Source organism: Nerophis lumbriciformis, linkage group LG25, assembly GCF_033978685.3.
Source record: "Nerophis lumbriciformis linkage group LG25, RoL_Nlum_v2.1, whole genome shotgun sequence".
Lineage (NCBI taxonomy): Eukaryota > Metazoa > Chordata > Actinopteri > Syngnathiformes > Syngnathidae > Nerophis > Nerophis lumbriciformis.
The window spans coordinates 39914186-39937451 of NC_084572.2; the positions used below are offsets into that span (position 1 = coordinate 39914186).

General features: G+C 41.7%; 1 protein-coding gene across 2 annotated transcripts in view; it reads right to left on the reverse strand.

Moving 5' to 3' along the window:
- Positions 1 to 23266, reverse strand: part of LOC133621932 (choline transporter-like protein 1) — a 40517-nt gene that overhangs the window by 3093 nt on the left and 14158 nt on the right. For both annotated transcript variants that reach the window (XM_061984394.1, XM_061984395.2), the window contains exons 5-15: positions 19473 to 19566; positions 19231 to 19400; positions 19062 to 19151; positions 18847 to 18989; positions 14521 to 14707; positions 11694 to 11862; positions 6583 to 6739; positions 6429 to 6512; positions 6227 to 6364; positions 5925 to 6161; positions 57 to 131 (exon numbers count right to left, since the gene is read on the reverse strand). In XM_061984394.1, the coding sequence (XP_061840378.1) occupies positions 57 to 131; positions 5925 to 6161; positions 6227 to 6364; positions 6429 to 6512; positions 6583 to 6739; positions 11694 to 11862; positions 14521 to 14707; positions 18847 to 18989; positions 19062 to 19151; positions 19231 to 19400; positions 19473 to 19566 (1544 nt within the window). The remainder of the gene's footprint in view (positions 1 to 56; positions 132 to 5924; positions 6162 to 6226; positions 6365 to 6428; positions 6513 to 6582; positions 6740 to 11693; positions 11863 to 14520; positions 14708 to 18846; positions 18990 to 19061; positions 19152 to 19230; positions 19401 to 19472; positions 19567 to 23266) is intronic.

Below are 23266 nucleotides of genomic sequence, written 5' to 3' on the forward strand. Positions count from 1 at the left end.
GAGCAAACGTACATTTATTCAGCAACACTGTGATGCACGGACATCCTTGAACTCACCATAGGCTTCATCTCTCGCCCGCTGCCATCCTCCGCCGTGTGGCGAGAACTTTTCTTGCTGTTCTCAACAAACTCCTGAGAAGACAAACAAAGAGACTCTGCGTCAGATCACAAATGAATTGGAGAAGTAACTATTTAGTTTCCTTTTTTTTTCTTCTTTTTTTTTGGGGCAGTAGACGGTAGTGATGGGTCCGGCAACACCGATGCATCGGCGCATGCGTGGAGCTCATAGAGCAAAACCCTGTGTCGGTGCGCGTACCGCTTTTAGAAAGTCACGTGACCCATCATGAGCTGTTTTGGTCACGTGACCGATACGCCAACTGTGTCGCCTCCTCTGTGCCCTGTGAGCGGCTCTTTTCTACAGCCCGAGAAATAATAACAAAGAAGAGAAATTGTCTAAAATGTAATACGTCGGAAAAACTTTTTTTTTTTAATAAAAATGTGTTAAAAAAAATACAATTAAAAAAATTCCCAGTCTACAATCATCCACAACACGTTCTCTTAGATGTCCATGTTATGATACATGTTCACATTATTTATTGACTGTATCTAAAAAAGATAAAAATATATTTTTATTTAAATGAAGATATGAAATAATCCTAAATGACTTGGTTTATATTATTGTATATACTAGGGCAGGGGTCACCAACGCCGTGCCCGCGGTCACCAGGTAGCCCGTAAGGACCAGTTCACACCTGTTCTAAAAATAGCTCAAAGAGCAGCACTTACCAGTGAGCTGCCTCTATTTTTTTAAATTGTATTTATTTACTAGCAAGCTGGTCTCGCTTTGCTCGACATTTTTAATTCTAAAAGAGACAAAACTCAAATAGAATTTGAAAATCCAATAAAATATTTTAAAGACTTGGTCTTCACTTGGAATAAGCGGTAGAAAATGGATGGATGGATGGGTCTTCACTTGTTTAAATAAATTCATTTATTTTTTACTTTGCTTCTTATTACTTTTAGAAATACAATTTTAGAGAAAAAAATACAACCTTAAAAATGATTTTAGGATTATTAAACAAATATACCTTTTTACCTTTTAAATTTCTTCCTCTTCTTTCCTGACAATGTTCAAGTAAATTTATTTATTTTTTATTGTAAAGAATAATAAATATTTTAGCTTCTGTTTTTTCGACGAAAAATATTTGTGAAATATTTCTTCAAACTTACTATGATTAAAATTCAAAAAAATTATTCTGGCAAATCTAGAAAATCTGTAGAATCAAATTTAAATCTTATTTCAAAGTATTTTGAATTTCTTTTAAAATTTTTGTTCTGGAAAATCTAGAAGAAATACTGATTTGTCTTTGTTGGAAATATAGCTTGGTCTAATTTGTTAAATATTCTAACAAAGTGCAGATTGGATTTTAACCAATTTAAAACATGTCATCAAAATTCTAAAATGTATCTTAATCAGGAAAAATGACTAATGATGTTCCACAAATTCTTTTTTAAATTTTTTCAAAAAGATTCAAATTAGCTAGTTTTTCTCTTCTTTTTGTCGGTTGAATTTTGAATTATAAAGAGTCGAAATTGAAGATAAACTATGTTTCAAAATTTTATTTTAATTTTTTTTCGTGTTTTCTCCTCTTTTAAACCGTTCAATTAAGTGTTTTTTTCATCATTTATTCTCTACAAAAAAACCTTCCGTAAAAGGAAAAAAAAATGTACGATGGAATGACAGACAGAAATACCCATTTTTTTATATATATAAATGTATTTATTTAGCTATTCTTGTTTAAATCACACTTACGTGTAACTTACAAATGACAATATATTTATTTATTTAAGTGTGTATCAAACTGGTAGCCCTTTGCATTAATCAGTACCCAAGAAGTAGTTTTTGGTTTCAAAAAGGTTGGTGACCCCTGTAGTAGGTCATAAAATCAGTGTCAGTTGAGTCGGTCCATAGGTTGCCTGTAGGGATTTTTAATGTCCAGCAGATGTCAGTATTTAGTGACACAGTATCGACACAGTATCAATACAGTTTTGCAATGTGTCGAAACGCTTCATGACGCCTCATCAACCCATCACTAGTAGACGGGATCTTTGATCCAAGACACAACTTACATTTAACTAAAATATTCTTTTCTTTGTGCTCGACAAAAAAAAAAAAGAGAATATCTCCCGACTCTGCGGCTCCGTTGTTAGTAAACCCCCCACACACCCAGACACACACACACACACACACAGAGCGCGACTCCGGCTTGTGACACAAGAAGAATCAGAAGGACGACACCGCAGCGCTCCAATAAAACACACTCAGACCTTCTGTTTCTAGCCGATACTACATAAAAAATAACGTAAAATAACGCAGTAACGCATCATGTAGTAACAGTAACTGAGTTACTGAATATAAAAAATAACGCGTTAGATTACTAGTTACCGCCGAAACTAACGGCGTTACAGTAACGCGTTAGTCCCAACACTGGTAATTGGTGTGTATTAAAGGTGGGGGCTTCTGACAGACTATTGCATCTTTCATCCACTGTTTTTGGATTGTAAAAAGCAAAATAATTGTCAAAGGATATGTGAGAAAAGGTCATTGAACTGCATAAAAGAGGAAAGAGGTGTAAAAAAGGAGTTGAGAAGGCCAATCAGCCGTGTGCAAACGCTGATTAAGAAGTGGAAAATGAGGGATTGTGTTGAAACCAAACCACTGCCGGGAAAATATTTCAAGAAGCAAAGAAAAATCTACAAATAACTTCAGCTGAAGTACAGCACTCTGTAAAAAAAAAAAAAAGTGGTGTGGCTATTTCAGATACACAATAAGGAGGCACTTGAAGAAAAATGGGCTGCATGGTCGCGTCACCAGAAGAAATGTCACAAAGTATCCCGCTTACATTACAGCAAACAGCAGAGACGAGCCTCAAACTTCTGGAACAAAGTCATTTGGAGCCATGAAACCAAAACTGAACTTTTAGGCCACCAGTATAAACACTACATTTTGGAGAGAAGTCAACTAGGCCGATGAGGAAAGGAACACCATTCCTACTGTGAAACACGGTGGTGGATCACTGATGTTTGAGCTACAAAGGCACAAGAAACTTGGCCCAAATTGATGGTAAGACGAACGCAGAAAATACTTGGGAGGTTTTTGATCCAAAACACAAGGCCGAGTCCACTTGTCGTTGGCTACAGCAGAACTAAGTGAAGGTTCTGGAGTGGCCATCTCAATCTCCTGACCTCAACATGATGGAGATGTGAAAGGTGCAGGTCATGCATGAACTTACAGGAACTAGAGGCTAAGAATGGGCAGCTTTGCCATCGGAACAAATAAAGAACCTCATCCACAACGACCACAAAAGACATCGAGCTGTCATTGATGTTAAAGAGGCAACATTAACTAGGGCAGTGTTTTTCAACCTTTTTTGAGCCAAGGCACATTTTTTGCGTTGAAAAAATGCGGAGGCACACCACCATGCAGAAATCAGTCAAAAAGGAAACCCAGTTGACTGTAAAAAGTCGTTGTCGCAATTGTTGGATATGACTTTAAACCATAACCAAGCATGCATCACTATAGCTCTAGTGTTTTACTTCTTGTCTTGCGCTCCTATTTTGGTGGCTTTTTCTTTTTTGGGGGGGTATTTTCCTGTAGCAGTTTCATGTCTTCCTTTGAGCGATATTTCCCGCATCTACTTTGTTTTAGCAATCAAGAATATTTCAGTTGTTTTTATCCTTTTTTGTGGAGACATTGTTGATTGTCATGTCATGTTTGGATGTACATTGTCTTTGCTCCACAGTAAGTCTTTGCGGTCGTCCAGCATTCTGTGTTTGTTTACTTTGTAGCCAGTTCAGTTTTAGTCCCGTTCTGCATAGCCTTCCCTAAGCTTCAATGCCTTTTCTTAGGAGCACTCACATTTTGTTTATTTTTGGTTTAAGCATTAGACACCTTTTTACCTGCACGCTGCCTTCCGCTGTTTCCCACATCTACAAAGCAATTAGCTACCTGCTGCCACCTACTGATATGGAAGAGTATTACACGGTTACTCTGCCGAGCTCTATTCAGCACCGACACTCAACAACAACACATCATTTGCAGACTATAATTACTGCTTTGCAAAAAATATTTTTAACCCAAATAGGTGAAATTAGATAATCTCCCACGGCACACCAGACTGTATCTCACGGCACACTAGCGTGCCGCGGCACAGTGGTCTTTTGATCAGGGTCATTTGGGTACTTTATTTTGTCATTTAGATTTAAGAAGAGTAAACACAGTTGTTTGCCAATAAAGAGCTTCACCCAACAATTAACCATAAGTGGAAAAAAGGCTTTTGTGTTACCATTCATATTCTCTGAAGAATGGCCAAGAAATCCTAAATTCTCCAAGGGGATGTCAACTTATGAGCACAAGTGTATTGTATTGCTTTTAAAATGGAAAAATATCATGCTTGGATTTTTTAGTGAGCGGCCCTAAGTTGAAAAAGTTTGAACACCCCGAGTTTGTATGTGTAAAGTTAGCTTCATACCTGCCAACTTTTGAAATCAGAAAAACCTAGTAGCCAGGGTCCAGGGGCCACAGGCCCCGGTAGGTCCAGGACCAAGTCCTGGTGGGGGGTTCACTTCGCCCCCCGAAGCAAAATGATTATTAGCATTCCGACAGGTTAAAATGTTGCTAAAACCATCACTTTTCTATCAGTCTCAGTGACTTTTCAAAACAAAAATATTACAGCAAAAATCATATGGGTTGATTGACATGTTTATTCTGTAAGCTAACTTCAATAGTTTGAAATTATTTTGACAGTTAATGCCAGTTATCCTGTCAACCTTTCACAAGACTTCAATTTGTTCATTGAAAGTATAAACACTTTTTACAGTAAACAAACGGTAAAACAGTACTAAACAATTCCATTAAAAAAAAAATTAACTTTCTGTCCAAGCTTGTATAATCTACTGCCTTGTTCAATTGTAAAAAATATTCTGTGCCTAAAATTCACATTTCTATCACAATTATCATACTGTAAACATGGTAAGCTAACTTCATTAAAATTAATAGTCCTGTCAATAGCATGGAATTACAATTCAAATGTAGTTTTTTTGTAAGCCTTTCAAAAGAATTCAAAATATGAAAAATGAATGAAAATTAATTGAAGCCATCAGACACTTGAAAAGTGGCACATCACATCTCTAATATCATCATTTGAACTTTTCAACAGAAATAGCACTGCAAAAATATTAAGGACATACTTCTGTATTTTGGTAGTTATGCTGTCAACATTTAACAAGATTTCTTCAACTTGGACTTGAAAGCATAAATAGTATAAACACTTTTAACAGTATAACAGTACTAAACAATTCCAATAGATAACATTGGTGTCATTACCTTTTTGTGGCTAAAATCCGAAAAACGTTGAAAGTTTTCCACTTGTATCGCTAGCAACGGCATTAGACTTGTGTTCTTTTGTCCCAACGTGGTCTTTTACATCGCTAATTCCTCCGTGTCCGATCGAAAAATCTTGTCTGCACAAGGTGCAATTCGCGTAGTTTTCACCCTTTTTGGAAAGGATAATTATTCCCGGATAGGCTTTTGAATATTCTTCACGGAATGACTGCAGTTTTCTTTTCGGTTTAAGACTCGTTTGCGATGTTTCTCCGGCTGATTCCATGATCGTTCGCTCGTTTGGAAACAATGGCAACAGGTGCCTTGTGCTTGGCAGCGGTGCTATAAATAGCCTCGCGCATTTAAAAAAAAAAAATGTTTTTAATGAATGAAAAACCGTATTTTTTATCACTGCAACCGTAACCCGGAATAGGTTGATGAAAACCGTACTAATTACGGGAAAACCGGAGTAGTTGGCAGGTATGCAGCTTCCCTGTGACCATAAACGGCACATCTCATATGGGAAATGTAAGAACAGGTACCATTAAAGACTTGTCCATGAAGTATTCCCGTCCAGGACTGCCATTGTTGTACTTGGAGTCCACGGCGAAGCACAGGAAGAGGACGTCCACCACGTTTTCGAAGACAGAGAGGAAGCAGTGGGCCACCATGTAGGCGAAGAGGCAGATGATGAGGAGAGGAAGCACCCACACCGTGTACTCCCTCTGGTAGTTGAGCGCCAGCACGCCGGCGAAGGCCGAACAGGCCACGACGAGCACCTGTCACAGAAGGCCAGGTTGGTGTACCAAACAAGCACAAAGGATAGCTGGGGGAGGTACTGTACCTTGGCCAAAAAGAGAACAAAGTCGCCCACGGTGTTGAGAGCCGCCACTCGCAGAGCATTCTCCACCAGGATGGTGAAGGCGTCGCGTGCCGAGGTGCAGAAGTTGGTGCTGTTGATGGCCGTGGCCGTGTAGGCGTTCTAATGGAACATGGAGCAGTCCTGAAACCTGCCTTTGTTTGGTCGGGAAGTGCAGTCCACTTACTTGGTTCAAGTAGGCCAGACACTTCTCCAGACACCACAAGCAGCACACGCAGCATTTGATCATGCAGCGAGCACACGCGTTCTCCTGAGGGCGGGAAAACCACCATCTTCACCCACACTTATTTCTTGACTTTGTATTCTATTGTACTGCTCACTTTTCCTTTCAGTTTGCTGTGAATGTACATGAGGATGATACGAGGGATCTTGACCAGCGTGATGATGAAGGAGCCTTTGGCCAGAGTGCCCAGGTGGTAGCGCAGGGTTCGGAGCATGGCGGACAGGATGGGAGTGGCCGGCAAGCGGGACTTATCCCTGCAAGTGCACGGAAACAATCTTCATTGGGGATAATAAAAAAAGACATTTTGTGTCTATGAAACATAACGACATTGAGGAACATATTGATACAACTTTGTACGTCAAAACAAATTTCATCGGTGTTCAAATTCAACGGGTAAAAAGAAGTGAACCAATGTGTTCTAAAGGCTGATTAACACTATAACATGTTCATTAGGGTTCTCATACCTGACAACTTTTGAAATCAGAAAAACCTAGTAGCCAGGGTCCAGGTAGGTCCAGGACAAAGTCCTGGAGGGGGGTTCGCCGCAAAATGATTATTAGCATTCAGACAGGTTAAAATGTTGCTAAAACCATCACTGTTTGGGCGACGAAAAACGTTGAAAGTTTTCCACTTGTATCGCTAGCAACGGCATTAGACTTGTGTTTTTTTGTCCCAACGTGGTCTTTTACATCGCTAATTCCTCCGTGTCCGATCGAAAAATCTTGTCTGCACAAGGTGCAATTCGCGTAGTTTTCACCCTTTTTGGAAGGGTTAATTATTCCCGGATAGGCTTTTGAATATTCTTCACGGAATGACTGCAGTTTTCTTTTCGGTTTAAGACTCGTTTGCGATTTTTCTCCGGCTGATTCCATGATCGTTCGCTCGTTTGGAAACAATGGCAACTGTATGGCGTCACATTAGTGCCAAAAATCCGAGCGCATAAAAACTGTTATCGCGCGCTGATTCTCCACTTTGTGCGCGCGCGCGACACCATTTTGCGCGCGCGTGGTTCCTTTCTGCGCGCGCGCGGTGCCTTTCTGCGGTGCGCGCGACGCCTTTCTGCGCGCTCTCTGTGTACTCCTGGCATCTCTCCTCGCGCTGTCATGTTTCTTTTTGGCACTTTGGGGGCGGGTATGCTTAGACGGCCCCTTCATGAAGTGCTTCGAGCGACTTGTTCTCCAGCACATCAAGGACCATATCCCTCCAGACTTCGACCCCCACCAGTTCGCATACCGGGCGAACAGGTCCACAGAGGACGCCATCGCTGTTGCTCTCCACTCTGCTCTGAACCACCTGGAGCAGCAGCAGAGCTACGTCCGGATGCTCTCTGTGGACTATAGCTCTGCCTTCAATACAATAATCCCGGACAGACTCTGCAATAAACTGGACACTCTTGGCCTCCCCCCTCTCACAAACGCCTGGATAAGGGACTTCCTAACGGACCGACCCCAGAATGTGAGACTTGGCCCGCACCTCTCATCCTCCCGCACGCTGAGCATCGGCTCCCCACAGGGCTGTGTGCTGAGCCCCCTCCTCTACTGCCTTTACACCCATGACTGCAGTCCGGCCCACAGTGACAACCTTACCGTCAAGTTTGCCGACGATACCACAGTGGTCGGGCTCATCTCCAGGGGTGACGAGGCTGCCTACAGAGAGGAGGTCCTGAAGCTGACGGCCTGGTCTTCGGAGAACAACCTCGCTCTCAACACCAGCAAGACCAGAGAGATCATCGTCGACTTCAGGAGGAGCAGCACCGACCCTGCCCCCCTCTACATCAACGGCGAGCGTGTAGAGAGGGTCCACACCTTCAGGTACCTTGGAGTCCACATCTCTAATGACTTCTCCTGGACAGTCAACACCACATCAATCATCAAGAAGGCTCAGCAGCGGCTACACTTCCTTAGAGTCCTCGGGAAGTACAACCTGAAGCCTGACCTGCTGCTGACCTTCTACCGCTCGTCAATCGAGAGCCTGCTGACCTACTGTATTACGGTATGGTACGGCAGCTGCACTGCAGCAGACAGGGAGAGGCTGCAAAGAGTGGTCAAGACGGCTCAGAAGATCATCGGCCGCCCTCTCCCCTCTCTGACGGACATCTACACCTCCCGCTGCCTCAACAGAGCCAGTGCCATCATCAAAGACAGCACCCACCCTGGCTCTGACCTGTTCCACCTGCTGCCCTCTGGGAAGCGCTACAGGTGCATTAAAACCAAAACAAACAGGCTAAAGAACAGCTTCTTCCCCAGGGCCATAACCACCCTGAACGGACTGCCCCATTGTCCCTCATAATTGCCTTCTCTTCGGTGCAATAACCCATTCCACCAAGCACCCTGTTTTTGTTTTGTTTTTTCATGTATATATTCATTTCACACCATATTCATTGCACTTCTATATCTTTTAAATTTTTATATATTTGCACATTGTTTTTCTAGCATGCACACATCGCACTGTATGGAATGGCCTCAATCTCATTACCTTGCGTAATGACAATAAAGCTGATTCTGATTCTGATTCTGATTCTTTCTGATTGGCTGTGAGCATTTTTCATATGACCAATCATTCTCCAGTGTAGCAACGTTGTAGCCATCTTACCTCGGACATCTAGCCTCAATCATTACATTGATGTCAAAGGTACATGTACTACTTAAATTACCATAACTTGCTCGATTTTCCACCAATTTACAAACGGTTTGCCTTGTTACAAATCTTATTACATGTAGATATGACATAGGATGCTGTACCTGTTGAAATGACCTCTTTCGCTTTAAAAAAAAAAAAAAAGACTTAATTGTGCCACATAGTTGTGTAGGGTCAGTGTTAGTCAGTTCTCTGATTATTTTAAACTGTTTCAGAATACATTATTAAAAGCTATTTTTAACATTTTAAAAACAAAATTCAAAGATTATTTCATTAATTTTATGGCTGAATCAAAAGAAATTCCATAAATTAGAAAACAAATGTTCAAGAAGAAGTGAAAATATAAAATAATGTTATTGCTGGTGGACCAGTTGTGGCTGAAAGATGTGATTATGGTGTTTGTTGTCTTATTATTTATTTGGCTCACATTTTGTATTACCCTGTATTGTGTTTATGTGGTATGAAATAACCTTCATCAGCGCGCGACATTTTTTTATCCACTTCTTCCTCCGTTAATCTTGATACATATTGACGATGACCCGCCCTGCTATACTTCTGATTGGCTCTGAGCATTTTTCAGCATTTTTCGCCTGACCAATCAGAAAGAAGAGGCCGTCTAAGCATACCCGCCCCCAAAGTGCCAAAAAGAAACATGACAGCGCGAGGAGAGATGCCAGGAGTACACAGAGAGCGACGAAAAACGTTGAAAGTTTTCCACTTGTATCGCTAGCAACGGCATTAGACTTGTGTTTTTTTGTCCCAACGTGGTCTTTTACATCGCTAATTCCTCCGTGTCCGATCGAAAAATCTTGTCTGCACAAGGTGCAATTCGCGTAGTTTTCACCCTTTTTGGAAGGGATAATTATTCCCGGATAGGCTTTTGAATATTCTTCACGGAATGACTGCAGTTTTCTTTTCGGTTTAAGACTCGTTTGCGATTTTTCTCCGGCTGATTCCATGATCGTTCGCTCGTTTGGAAACAATGGCAACTGGTGCCTCGTGCTTGGCAGCGGTGCTATAAATAGCCTCGCGCATGGCATTCGGAATGGCTCGATAGGAAGTTACGGGAAGCAGTGTCGATTGTCATTGTTGTTACACAATTTCGTGAATAAAACTTTAAAAAAAAAAAAAAAATTTTAATGAATGAAAAACCGTATTTTTTATCACTGCCAGGCTCGGCCCTCACCAATCTGGCGCCCTAGGCAAGATTTTAGGTGGCGCCCCCCCACATCGGCAGTGAAGTGTATATACTCACAAGAAACTGAATAGCTTTGTCTTTGACCTTTTTTTTTTTTTACTTACAACTATACCTAATATATAAAGGGGTGGAAAAGTGACTATTACCTGCAGGGCAAACATTAGCTAACCAGAAGGCAATAACAATGTAAACAAAAAACACCTGCTTAAAAGATCTAATACAAATGTCCCTGAGGAATGTAAGGTGGGAGAACTGTAATTACCTAACGTTACATTATTATTTTCCATAACAATTTAGCCCCCTCCAACAATATTAACCCGACGTTAAAACAAAACTAGCTATTTATTGATTAGCAATTGCCGAATCATGTAACATTAGCTTAATGCTAAAAAGCCAGCTACTATCACATTCTGTAACAGACAAATAATTTCATGTAGGCTAACGTTACCTACCTGCTACCTCTGTGTCTTTTCTCGTTTCTCCTCCTCTTCTTTTCTCTTTTTTCTTCCCTGGGCACCTGACAGTTTTGGCCGTTTTGACATCTTGTGTTGATTTTTTGATGTGGTGACGTCCAAAAAGAGTCATGATACGGGAAGGGAGGGGGCGCACCGTGCGGGGGGAGGGGGGGGGGGGGGGGGGGTGTAATGTTGTAACAAATAATATTTCTATTAAATAGGCTTTACTTTGCATTTTAATTAACGTGGGATTATTTTTTGTATTTAGAAATAATAGTACCAACTTTTTTTTTTTTTTTTTTTTTTTTCTCCAACATTTGTGGCACTGGCGTGGCGCCCCCTGATGGACGGCGCCCTTAGCATTTGCCTATACGGCCTATGCCACGGGCCAGCCCTGATCACTGCAACTGTAACCCGGAATAGGTTGATGAAAACCGCACTAATTACGGGAAAACCGGAGTAGTTGGCAGGTATGGAAATGTGCTTCACTATACAAACTTTTCAATTTACAAACCCAGTTCAAGAACCAATCAAGTTCGAGAATCGAGGTTACACTGTATTCCGAGTTACGAGCTCGGTCGTAGAACGCAATGTGCTCGTAGGTTGAGGTAGCACTGTACAAAACAGCAAAAAGACGTCATAATTACAAATCTATAATCATTTAGATGTTCACTCCATTCGCTTCAAGGTGTATCAATTTGATTACTGAGCAAGTCATTCCAGAAATAGTTTAGTTGAACTACGACTCGTTGGCCACTGGACTTTTGACTGGACTACTAGTTCCACTACTTCTAGAGCGCCATAGTTGACCTGACCGGACGTGGACCCCGAGTTGAAAAACTTATTGGGGTGTTACCATTGTACGGAATATGTACTGTACTGTGCAATCTACTAATACAAGTGTCAATCAATCAAAACCTTGTGAAGTAGTAGGTGACCACAGCACCGGCGATGCTCATCTGCTGGAAGGCGAAGATGAACTCGCTGATCCAAATCAGCCCCACAGCGTGATACCACACCAAGTACTGAGCAGGTCCGCTTATCTGGTATTCCACCAAGTTGGTGGAGTTGTTCTTCACCGCACTTCCTGTGGAGGGAAATAAAATAGATGAACTACCAGATATTTGATGAATGGATTATACTTGTAGACTTAGACAAACTTTAAGGATCCACAAGGGAAATTGTTCAACACAGTGATGGAAAGTGTAAGGATGGAAAGGACAATGCAGGTATAAGTAGACTAATAAATGTATAGCGCTTTTCTACGACTATTTCCACATTCACCCATTCATACACACATTCACACACTGATGGCGTCCCCAATGCAATGACATGTAATCGTGTAGCTTAAAGAGCTAAACAAAATGTATGGAACAGGCTCTCACAATAACTCACAGTGCAAACTACGACAATCATAAACATTACCGTAAATTCCAGACTACTAACTGGTACTTTTTTTCCTGTGTTTTGAACCCTGCGGCTTATAAAACGGTGCGGCTAATTTATAGATTTGTCTTCGCAGACAGCCATGATGCAAAAAGTAAAAAAAACAAACAAGCTAATACACTGATAGCTGTGTTTTTCTTTGCACTGTGGTGCCATCTTACGGACCAGTTTGCTCACTGCAGCGCTGCATTGCTCTTCTGTTTAGACCAGAGCTTTCAACCGGAAGTACAAGTGCCGTTCAGTCTTCTATTCGTCCATAGTGTTTCTACTCCTATGGATTCTTCATTCATCACTCCAAGCAATGTTTATAAGTATTACAATATACAGTAACTAAAACAATTCTTACCTACTAAACCGCCCCATTTGTGATGTCTGCAGGAGTGTTTTCATGCATATTTAGGGCCCGCATGGCCCATTGCGCAATGGGACATAAGGACCTATTGAATTTGTAAGGTTTTATTCTTTATTCTTTATTCTTCCGCCGCCACATTAAACTGTAATTTGACCCACTTAACATGCTTCAAAACTCACCATATTTGACCCACACATCAGGACCTGCGAAAATTGCCTTTTTAAAAAAAAAACGAACCACAAAACTCAAAATTGCGCTCTAGCGCCCCCTAGGAAAAAAAAAACTAGACTGCCTGTAACTCCCACTAGGAAGGTCGGAGAGACATGAAACAAAAACCTCTATGTAGGTCTGACTTAGACCTACATTTCATAATAGTACATTCTCGGGCTAAAATCAACAGGAAGTTGGCAATTCCCCCTTCAAGACAAAAAAGTACTAAAAACAGTCACTTTTGCCTCTTTGAGCTGTAATTTGACCCCCTTAACATGCTTCAAAACTCACCAAACTGAACGCACACATCAGGACTGGCAAAAATTGTGATCTAATAAAAAAACCTAACCCCAAATCTCAAAATTGTGCTCTAGCGCAATTTTGTAATAAAACGCACAAAAAACTGCTCCTTGGATGAAAAAACTGACAAAACTGCCTGTAACTCCCACTGGGAAGGTCGGAGAGACATGAAACAAAAACCTCTATGTAGGGCTCACTTAGGCCTACATTTCATAAATTGACAACCCCCAGCAAAAATCAACAAGAAGTTTGCTATTCCCCCTTCAAAACACATTTTTTGTAAAAACCGGTCACCTTCCTTCAAAAACGAACTCCTCTGAGCGCGTTAGTCGTTTCGCCTTCAAACTAACACAGGAGAGAGATTGAACCCTTGTGATTACAATGACAGAAGCGCTTTTCTAACTGCTCCGGTTTTGATTTTATGACCCTTCAAAGACCCGCTGCGCTGATGCTGCTGCGCTGCTGTTTTTTTAAGATGGCTACTTAAAAGCAGGAAGCACCAACGTGCCCACACAATGCAGACAAGGTAGGTACACTAGACAAAAGTCTTGGGACACTTCAGACTAAAAGTAGACAAAAGTATTGGGACACTTATGACTATCACTGGACAAAAGTATTGGGACATTTAGGACTAGCACCTGCCAAATATGCGGGCCCGACCAATGCTGCTTGCAGCTTTAATTGTACATGCTATCGTAATTTAATGAAGCTAGCGTCAATAGCATTGGCTAATATGCTCTCACGCGTTTACGAGTGTCTGTGTTAGTATTATTAACTTGCAATGGCATTCTTTTTCTATTGTTTCAGTTTTGTAAATTCACCAAAACGTCACCGCGGAGTTATTGAGTCAGTTTAGCTGACTGAAGAGCTACCTTGTGGGTCAATGACGATGACTTCTGTTTTGTTTGATCAACCGTTTTACTGCCGTGTTACAGACACCATTTGGAAACAATTAAGGTATGTAAATAAACATTTACAAAATATTTCCATGTAAATAACTAATTTCACAACGTATATATCTGTGGCTAATATATTGAAAAATACTTTTAAAAATATGTTAAGCAGAGTTTGCAATACAGCCTTTGTGTTGTCTCTTACTAGACTGCAAATGTGCGTCTAATGTACTATGCCATGTACAATGAAGCTATACAAATGTTATTATACATTCATGAATGGTTTCAAGTTGAGAATAAGAACTAGCTGCAGATTAGAGAAGTGGGAGATGAGAAGAGAGAAGGTTCTTTGACTGCACCCTCCTACTGTACACCACGGGACTGGCACAAAATTCCGGATGTGGGTGTGAAGTCACGCCACGAAAATCAGCACCAAAATGCAACGAGAGAAACCTGACCACTGTCAAATTGTCAAGCTGCCACAACCGCAGCACGCACTTTTTATACCGAGTGTTCAACTTGTGAGTGGAAGGTGCAATTCCACCTGACATGCCGAGGAGCAGGAGCACAGCCAGCCAGTAGACCCAGAAGAGCATGAGGCAGAGGAAGGTCCAAAAAGGCTGCAGGACCAGCAGAGGGATATGGATGAAGACTTTTCCGGCAACATGGAACAGCGAAATTGTCAGCGCCACACGCTTCCTCATGATGACCATGACGAGCAGGAGAACCACCTGGAGGAAGGGTCAGCGTGTGTTACACAAGCAGGACTACAAAGTCACACATCACTCTAAACATCAGCAGTAAAAACAGAGCGATTTAGTTTTTTCAGGGCCAAAACCGATACCAATTATCAGTAGTCAAGGAGGCCTACTTTTAACAGGCAGTGGTTATAACTATCTACTGGATTGTACGAAATACCCATACTAATAAAGTACTGCGGTAATAATGAATTAAAAACGGTACTATACTGCCTTTAAAAAAATACTCCGGCGCATTGCATGTTAGGCAACGCACACGCACGGAGCACTTACAAGCAGAAACATCGTAAAAAGAGAAAAGGATGCATTTTGGCAAAAAAAGCTAATGGTAAAAGTGAAACTAAAGCACTGAAGTGCCGCACTGCAAGAGGTGCTTTAATACATGGCTAGCTAGCTAATCTGCAGTCGACAGTGTTTTAGCTACTTCTTTAAATGACTAATCCTGGCCTCCATGGCAACAAATAAAGTAAGTTTCTCACAAGTACCATTGTCACTGGAGGACGAGGAATAGCTAAACAGGCTTCACTACACATCCTAAGAGGATACAATAACTAACCGCTGGCGCTCCTGAATGTAAATAAATGGGTGGATGTACACAGACTTCAATAGTCGATACTACAATGATTATATCGATATTTTTTACTGTCACAAAATCTTTTCTCTAGGTTTATTGTTTATAAAGTCAGGTGATATGTCCCTGGACACATGAGAACTTTAATTATGACCAATGTATGACCTTGTAACCACTTGGTATCGGATCCATACCCAAATGTGTGGTATCATCCAAAACTAATGTCAAGTATCAAAGAAGAGAAGAATAAGTGATTATTACATTTTAACAGAAGTGTAGATAGAACATGTTAAAGAGAAAATAAGCAGATATTAACAGTAAATGAACAAGTGGATTAATAATAAATGTTTACAGTTTGTCCCTCATAATGTGTACAAAATAATAGGTGTAGTAGTTGTCTAGCATGGTCACTATTTTATTTAAGTACTAAATTGTTCTTCAATTGAAATAAGAAACATATGTTTAATGTATCATAAGATTTTATGTTGAAATAAAGCCAATAATGACATTTATTTGTGGTCGAAAAGTATGAAAAGGTATCGAAATTAGAGATGCGCGGTTTGCGGACACAACCGCGGAGTCCGCGGATAAACCGCGGGTCGGGCGGGTAAAAGTAGATTTTAAATAGATGCGGGCGGTTGGCGGTTGAACCAATTCGGAAATATATATTCATAGTTAAATGTTGTTACCCACATACGAAAAACGAGCAGCACTCTTTGAAACAGTCAATTATTAATCAGGCACCGCGTCCCAGCAACAAGTGGCGCAAGTGAGCGCTCCTTCAGCGCAGCAGGGCGCATTTTAGAGGCCAGGCGCTCTCGCATGAATCCTGGCACTGTAGATGCCATTTTATTCCTGCATAGTGCTAACAAAAAAAAAAGTAAGTAGACATACGGTTGGATATGTTAAAGGAATTAGTCTACGTTACCTATAGGCTATACCAAATAAGCCCATGTCTAACCTATATTGAGTTCGGTCAGCTAAATAATTTTGATGGTTACGTGTTGTTTGGGCGCACTACAATGCAAAGGAATTAAGGCAATTGCGTTGTTTATTGTGGGGTTTTTTCTATTGGAGATATACTACTATGTGTGAATAATTATTTGGCCTCGCTTTCAAGTGAAGCGCATCTCCGATTGGCGACAATGTAAGGATATTTAGCCTGCTTTGTTTGTCTATTTTCATTATAATTCAAGTTTGATGATAAAGTGCAGTCTGATGGGTTTGATTTCCCCCCTTCAGCTATTTGCCTTGGCCAATAAGTTGCAGGTAATTTGTTATTATTATTAATTGTATTTATTTTTGTTTAAATAGAGATGACATACATATGATTGACAGCCTAAGGCTTATGAGGCACATTTTTTATTTATTTTTTTATTTCAACTTAAAAAGGTATGAGCCTATGCCTATGCCTACAACATAGGCTATGTGTTTATCTTTATTTTCCTGCCTGTCGTTGACAATGGAGATTGTCTGATATTTTGTCATGGCTGCAGATCAATCAATAAAGGTTCATTTTTGTCGCGAAATTGTTCACTGTTTCACTGTGCACCCCGCCCTCGTCCCTATTTGAGCATTATAACGTTAACAAGTTAATATTCATTGAAATAAATTCAGAACATTTTTTTTACCTAACGAAAATATAGGCCTAGTCTTTCTAAAACATTGTTTTAACTTCTTAAAAGCCTCGTTCTGCTTGCTGCAACTGCGCACACAAAGTGTGAGGAACGCACTCCTGATCTGAGGGCATTGGCAACAATAGTCAACACTTTCTTAATGGAAATGACAATAATATTATAATAATGATAAATAATATTATCACGCATTAATATCTCTTAGCCACTAATGCGTGGCCAAGATATATTAATGCGTGGCACGCATTGAATGTCTCTGCTGCATTGGATCAGTCTCCTTTCTTTAACAGGCAAAAGCTTTATAACCTCACTAATATGCTTGCATCGTCTATATTAGATATATAACAACTGGCGGATGGCGGGCGGGTGTGGTTTTGATAAAATGTTGGTTCGGGTGGATGCGGATGGTTGACGACTTTTGTGATGCGGTTGCGGATGAAATAATTGCCTATCCGCGCATCTCTAATCGAAATACATTTTGTTATTGGTACCAAAACATTGATATTGGGACAACCCTACTATTTACTTCACAAATGATTGTTTTCTTTAAATACTACATACTGCTACATATGTGTGTATTAGAGATGCGCGGTTTGTGGGCACAACCGCGGAGTCCGCGGATTATCCGCGGATCGGGCGGATGAAATTAAAAAAAAATTTGATTTTATCCGCGGGTCGGGTCGGGCGGTTGAAATAAAAAAAAATTAGATTTTAAATAGATTCAGGCGGGTGGCAGTTAAACCAATTGGGAAATATATATACATAGTTAAATGTTGTTACCCACATACGAAAAACGAGCAGGCACCTGCAGCATATGCCACAACTGAAGAAAAAAAAAAAAGAAGAGATGGACACTTTTACGGAGCGGAGAAGGGACGCCTCGCCGGGGTCCGGGACCGAGGCCCCTTCCCCCGAGAGGGCCCCACCGGGAGCCGTAGCTGAGGCGATCCGCGAGAAGGGCCCGACGCACGTCCAGGGTCACCACCGCACCGACACCCCGCCTCGTCCGCCTTCGCCGCGGCCGGCATCACGCGCAGCAGGTAAGCAGCTTACCTGCCCGCCACCCCCGTGGCCAGGGGCTCGTAACAGGGGTCACTCCGCGCGCTCCGCCCGCGCAGCTTACCTGCCCGCCACCCCTGTTGCCGGGGGCGCGTAACAGGGGTCACTCCGCGCGCAGTGCGCTCACGAAAGGGGTGGGGCTCACCCTGGTTGATATAGACAGCAGGACGGTGGCCATGGAGGTTGGAACCCGCTAAGGAGTGTGTAACAACCCACCTGCCGAATCAACTAGCCCTGAAAATGGATGGCGCTGGAGCGTCGGGCCCATACCCGGCCGTCGCCGGCAGCGAGACGCGCTTGGAGGTGCGCTCAGCGCGGCTCCCATATGATTGCGCACTGGTGTGCGTCTGGGCCGTGACAGCGTGGCACGCGAATGTCTGTGCTGCATTGGATCAGTCTCCTTTCTTTAACAGGCAAAAGCTTTATAACCTCACTAATGCCTTGCATCGTCTATATTAGATATATAACAACGGGCGGGTGCGGTTCTGATCAAATGTTAGATCGGGTGGATGGCGGATGGTTGACGACTTTCTGATGCGGTTGCGGATGAAATAATTGCCTATCCGCGCATCTCTAGTGTGTATATATTGTACCTGCTGATGTAGTTATATTGTAGTAGTATCGTAGTAAAAAAGCCCCATACCGATACACGTCTAAATGCCAATTATCGGCAACTATTATCGGTTGGGTCGATTTCTAATCTGCAGGGAAGAAACTGAAAGCAAATGGTAATGAGATCCAATATAAAATCTGCAACAAGTGAAACTCAGTTTTTTACTAACGCTGTCAAATCGTTATCATGTGATGTATGAAACACTGCTATTGAGCAGCAGCATACTGAGACCTACCGTGAAAACTGTAGCAAAGATGGCGTACACCAGGAGTGCCTTCACGTTGTCACTTGCCACTTCTCTCCCAAAGACCGAGGCGGTGTTGTTTTTCAGCGCTTTCCTGTGGTCCGCATACAGCCACCAGAGGACGCCTGTTCCCACTGCAGAAGAAACATGTCAAGTGTTTTGCAACACAATTGCTCCTAAAGAGCAGTGCTGTTGTTGCCAGTCACCTATGGTGCCAATGACGGTGAGGATAGTGATGATCCACACCATCACTTTGGAGATGTAGCGGATGACCACCATCATCAGCAAGGAGAGAACTGTACAAAATATCAAGTTAGCATCATTTTTTGGAACAATAGTAGGTAATGAAAGAGACTGGTTGGTACTGTGTCCCACCTAAGGACAGCACGCAGAGTCCCACAATGATGTCCTTGCTGGCCATCACTCCCGCCACCACTCGCCGCACCACGTTGTTGTCACTGACTAAGTTGAAGAAGGAGAGGGCCAGCTCCGCATAGCAGCTGATGTTCACTGGGACGCAACGATGGGACAGCGACACGGACTTACTGAAGAGAAGAATCCCAGTTAGCTTGGTCTTTTGTAACAATGACTGAGAGGACATCTTCAAGCGTGGCTACCTCCGTGAAACAGGGAGCTTGGGACATTTCGTAAGTCGTTCCGAGTGGCTGGTATATCTTGATGGAGTAACATCATAGCTGCAGAGCGCGGATCCTTTCACAAAAACAAGAATGACATGATCAGTTACATTTGAAATGAAAACACTCAACTAAGAAATGATACTGAGATATTTAAAGGGGTCTTATTATCATTTTTACCCTCCACTTCCTTGTGGTCTACATAACGTGTCATGGTGGTTCTTTGGTCTAAATCTTGCACAGATGATATTTTCCATCCATCCATCCATCTTCTTCCGCTTATCCGAGGTCGGGTCGCGGGTGCAGCAGCCTAAGCAGGGAAGCCCAGACTTCCCTCTCCCCAGCCACTTCGTCCAGCTCTTCCTGTGGGATCCCGAGGCGTTCCCAGGCCAGCCGGGAGACATAGTCTTCCCAACGTGTCCTGGGTCTTCCCCGTGGCCTCCTACCGGTCAGACGTGCCCTAAACACCTCCCTAGGGAGGCGTTCGGGTGGCATCCTGACCAGATGCCCGAACCACCTCATCTGGCTCCTCTCCATGTGGAGGAGCAGCGGCTTTACTTTGAGCTCCTCCCGGATGGCAGAGCTTCTCACCCTATCTCTAAGGGAGAGCCCCGCCACCCGGCGGAGGAAACTCATTTCGGCCGCTTGTACCCGTGATCTTGTCCTTTCGGTCAAAACCCAAAGCTCATGACCATAGGTGAGGATGGGAACGTAGATCGACCGGTAAATTGAGAGCTTTGCCTTCCGGCTCAGCTCCTTCTTCACCACAACGGATCGATACAGCGTCCGCATTACTGAAGACGCCGCACCGATCCGCCTGTCGATCTCACGATCCACTCTTCCCCCACTCGTGAACAAGACTCCGAGGTACTTGAACTCCTCCACTTGGGGCAAGATCTCCTCCCCAACCCGGAGATGGCACTCCACCCTTTTCCGAGCGAGAACCATGGACTCGGACTTGGAGGTGCTGATTCTCATCCCATGATCTATCTATCTATAGATATTTTACAGACTGTCTTTAAGCTGCTTCCTGACCGTCTCATCCAGAATGTACCTTCAGTCATGTTGTAGTTTTTACAACTTCCACACTGCCAATAGAAGTTCAAACTACTCACTACTTTGTAGGGCTGTGACTCTTTGGGCACCATACGATTCGCTCCAATTCTTGGGGTTAATGATTCCATTCAAAACGATTCTCGATTCAAAATCAATACTTTTTTTAACAACACTGGGTGGGTGCCAGTTCTATGATGAACTCATACCTGCCAACTTTTGAAATCAGAAAAACCTAGAAGCCAGGGTCCAGGGGCCGCAGGCCCCGGTAGGTCCAGGACAAAGTCCTGGTGGGGGGTTCACTTCGCCCCCCGAAGCAAAATGATTATTAGCATTCCGACAGGTTAAAATGTTGCTAAAACCATCACTTTTCTATCAGTCACAGTGACTTTTCAAAACAAAAATATTACAGCAAAAATCATATGGGTTGATTGACATGTTTATTCTGTAAGCTAACTTCAATAGTTTGAAATTATTTTGACAGTTAATGCCAGTTATCCTGTCAACCTTTCACAAGACTTCAATTTGTTCATTGAAAGTATAAACACTTTTTACAGTAAACAAATGGTAAAACAGTACTAAACAATTCCATTAAAAAAAACAATTGGTGTCATTATTAACTTTCTGTCCAAGCTTGTATAATCTACTGGCTTGTTCAATTGTAAAAAATATTCTGTGCCTAAAATTCACATTTCTATCACAATTATCATACTGTAAACATGGTAAGCTAACTTCATTAAAATTAATAGTCCTGTCAATAGCATGGAATTACAATTCAAATGTCGTTTTTTTGTAAGCCTTTCAAAAGAATTCAAAATATGAAAAATGAATGAAAATTAATTGAAGCCATCAGACACTTGAAAAGTGGCACATCACATCTCTAATGTCATCATTTGAACTTTTCAACAGAAATAGCACTGCAAAAATATTAAGGACATACTTCTGTATTTTGGTAGTTATGCTGTCAACATTTAACAAGATTTCTTCAACTTGGACTTGAAAGCATAAATAGTATAAACACTTTTAACAGTATAACAGTACTAAACAATTCCAATAGATAACATTGGTGTCATTACCTTTTTGTGGCTAAAATCCAAATGTATTCTATCAGATTGATGTGATCATGCCAGTGCGATTGGAAGTCCATGCTCAATTATTGCCTCCGTAAATAAAACTTCGGCATTTATCACATCCAAAGAATCTGTTTGGGCGACGAAAAACGTTGAAAGTTTTCCACTTGTATCGCTAGCAACGGCATTAGACTTGTGTTTTTTTGTCCCAACGTGGTCTTTTACATCGCTAATTCCTCCGTGTCCGATCGGAAAATCTTGTCTGCACAAGGTGCAATTCGCGTAGTTTTCACCCTTTTTGGAACGGATAATTATTCCCGGATAGGCTTTTGAATATTCTGCAGTTTTCTTTTCGGTTTAAGACTCGTTTGCGATTTTTCTCCGGCTGATTCCATGATCGTTCGCTCGTTTGGAAACAATGGCCTCGTGCTTGGCAGCGGTGCTATAAATAGCCTCGCTCATGGCATTCGGAATGGCTCGATAGGAAGTTACGGGAAGCAGTGTCGATTGTCATTGTTACGCGATTTCGTGAATAAAACTTAAAAAAAAAAAAAAATGTAATTAATGAAAAAACGTATTTTTTATCACTGCAACAGTAACCCGGAATAGGTTGATGAAAACCGTACTAATTACGGGAAAACCGGAGTAGTTGGCAGGTATGTGAACTACATTCCTCCATAGAATACATAAACAGCTCTATTAAATGGCTATATTACTTTAAAAAAAAAACAATTTACCCAAACATTTAATAAAGTCAAATACAAATATGGCAGGAGAATCATACACTTTTTTTTCTTTAAAGTAAATCTGTACGATCATCTACATCAACAATATGATCTGCCTGAGTGGCTGGATAGGACAGATTTAAATAAATAATAAAATATAAAAAAAAAGTTTTTTGTTTTTTTTCATCTATTTTTTCAATAAATCAATTAAGAATCCTTACAAATAATAGCAATTCAATCAAAAATCTATTTTTTTTCACACCCCTACTATTTTGTATTATGAAATTTTTCAACACACTTTTTGGGAACTGACAAGCACAGTGGTGTCAGACTTGGAGCAAGATTGGTTAAAACATGTTCCCATAGGTCAGGGGTCGGCAACCTTTACCAGTCAAAGAGCCATTTTGACCAGTTTCACAAATTAAAGATAACAATGGGAGCCACAAAAAAATTTTTAAATTTAAAATGAAATAACAATGCATAAGAAGTATCTTTTTTGCTTTGTGCTATGGATAAACCAGGGGTCTCAGACACGCTGTCCATACCTTAATATGGAATTTGATGGCTGGTGCAGCACGCGGGTTTGATATGAATGGCGCTTGACAGCGTCATGCGTGCCGTGATAGTACAGCATATAGCACCCACTACAACCAGCGTGCCTGATCAGCTACACATATGTATGGGGCTTCTGCTTGCTCACGTAGGTGACAGCAAGGCATACTTGGTCAACAACCACACAGGTTACACCGACGGTGGCGGTATGAAAATAAAAACTTTAACACTCTTACTAATAATGCGCCACACTGAGAACCCACACCAAACAAGAATGACAAACACATTTCGGGAGAACATCTGCACCGTAACACAACATAAACACAACAGGACAAATACCCAGAATCCCATGCAGCCCTAACTCTTCCGGGCTACA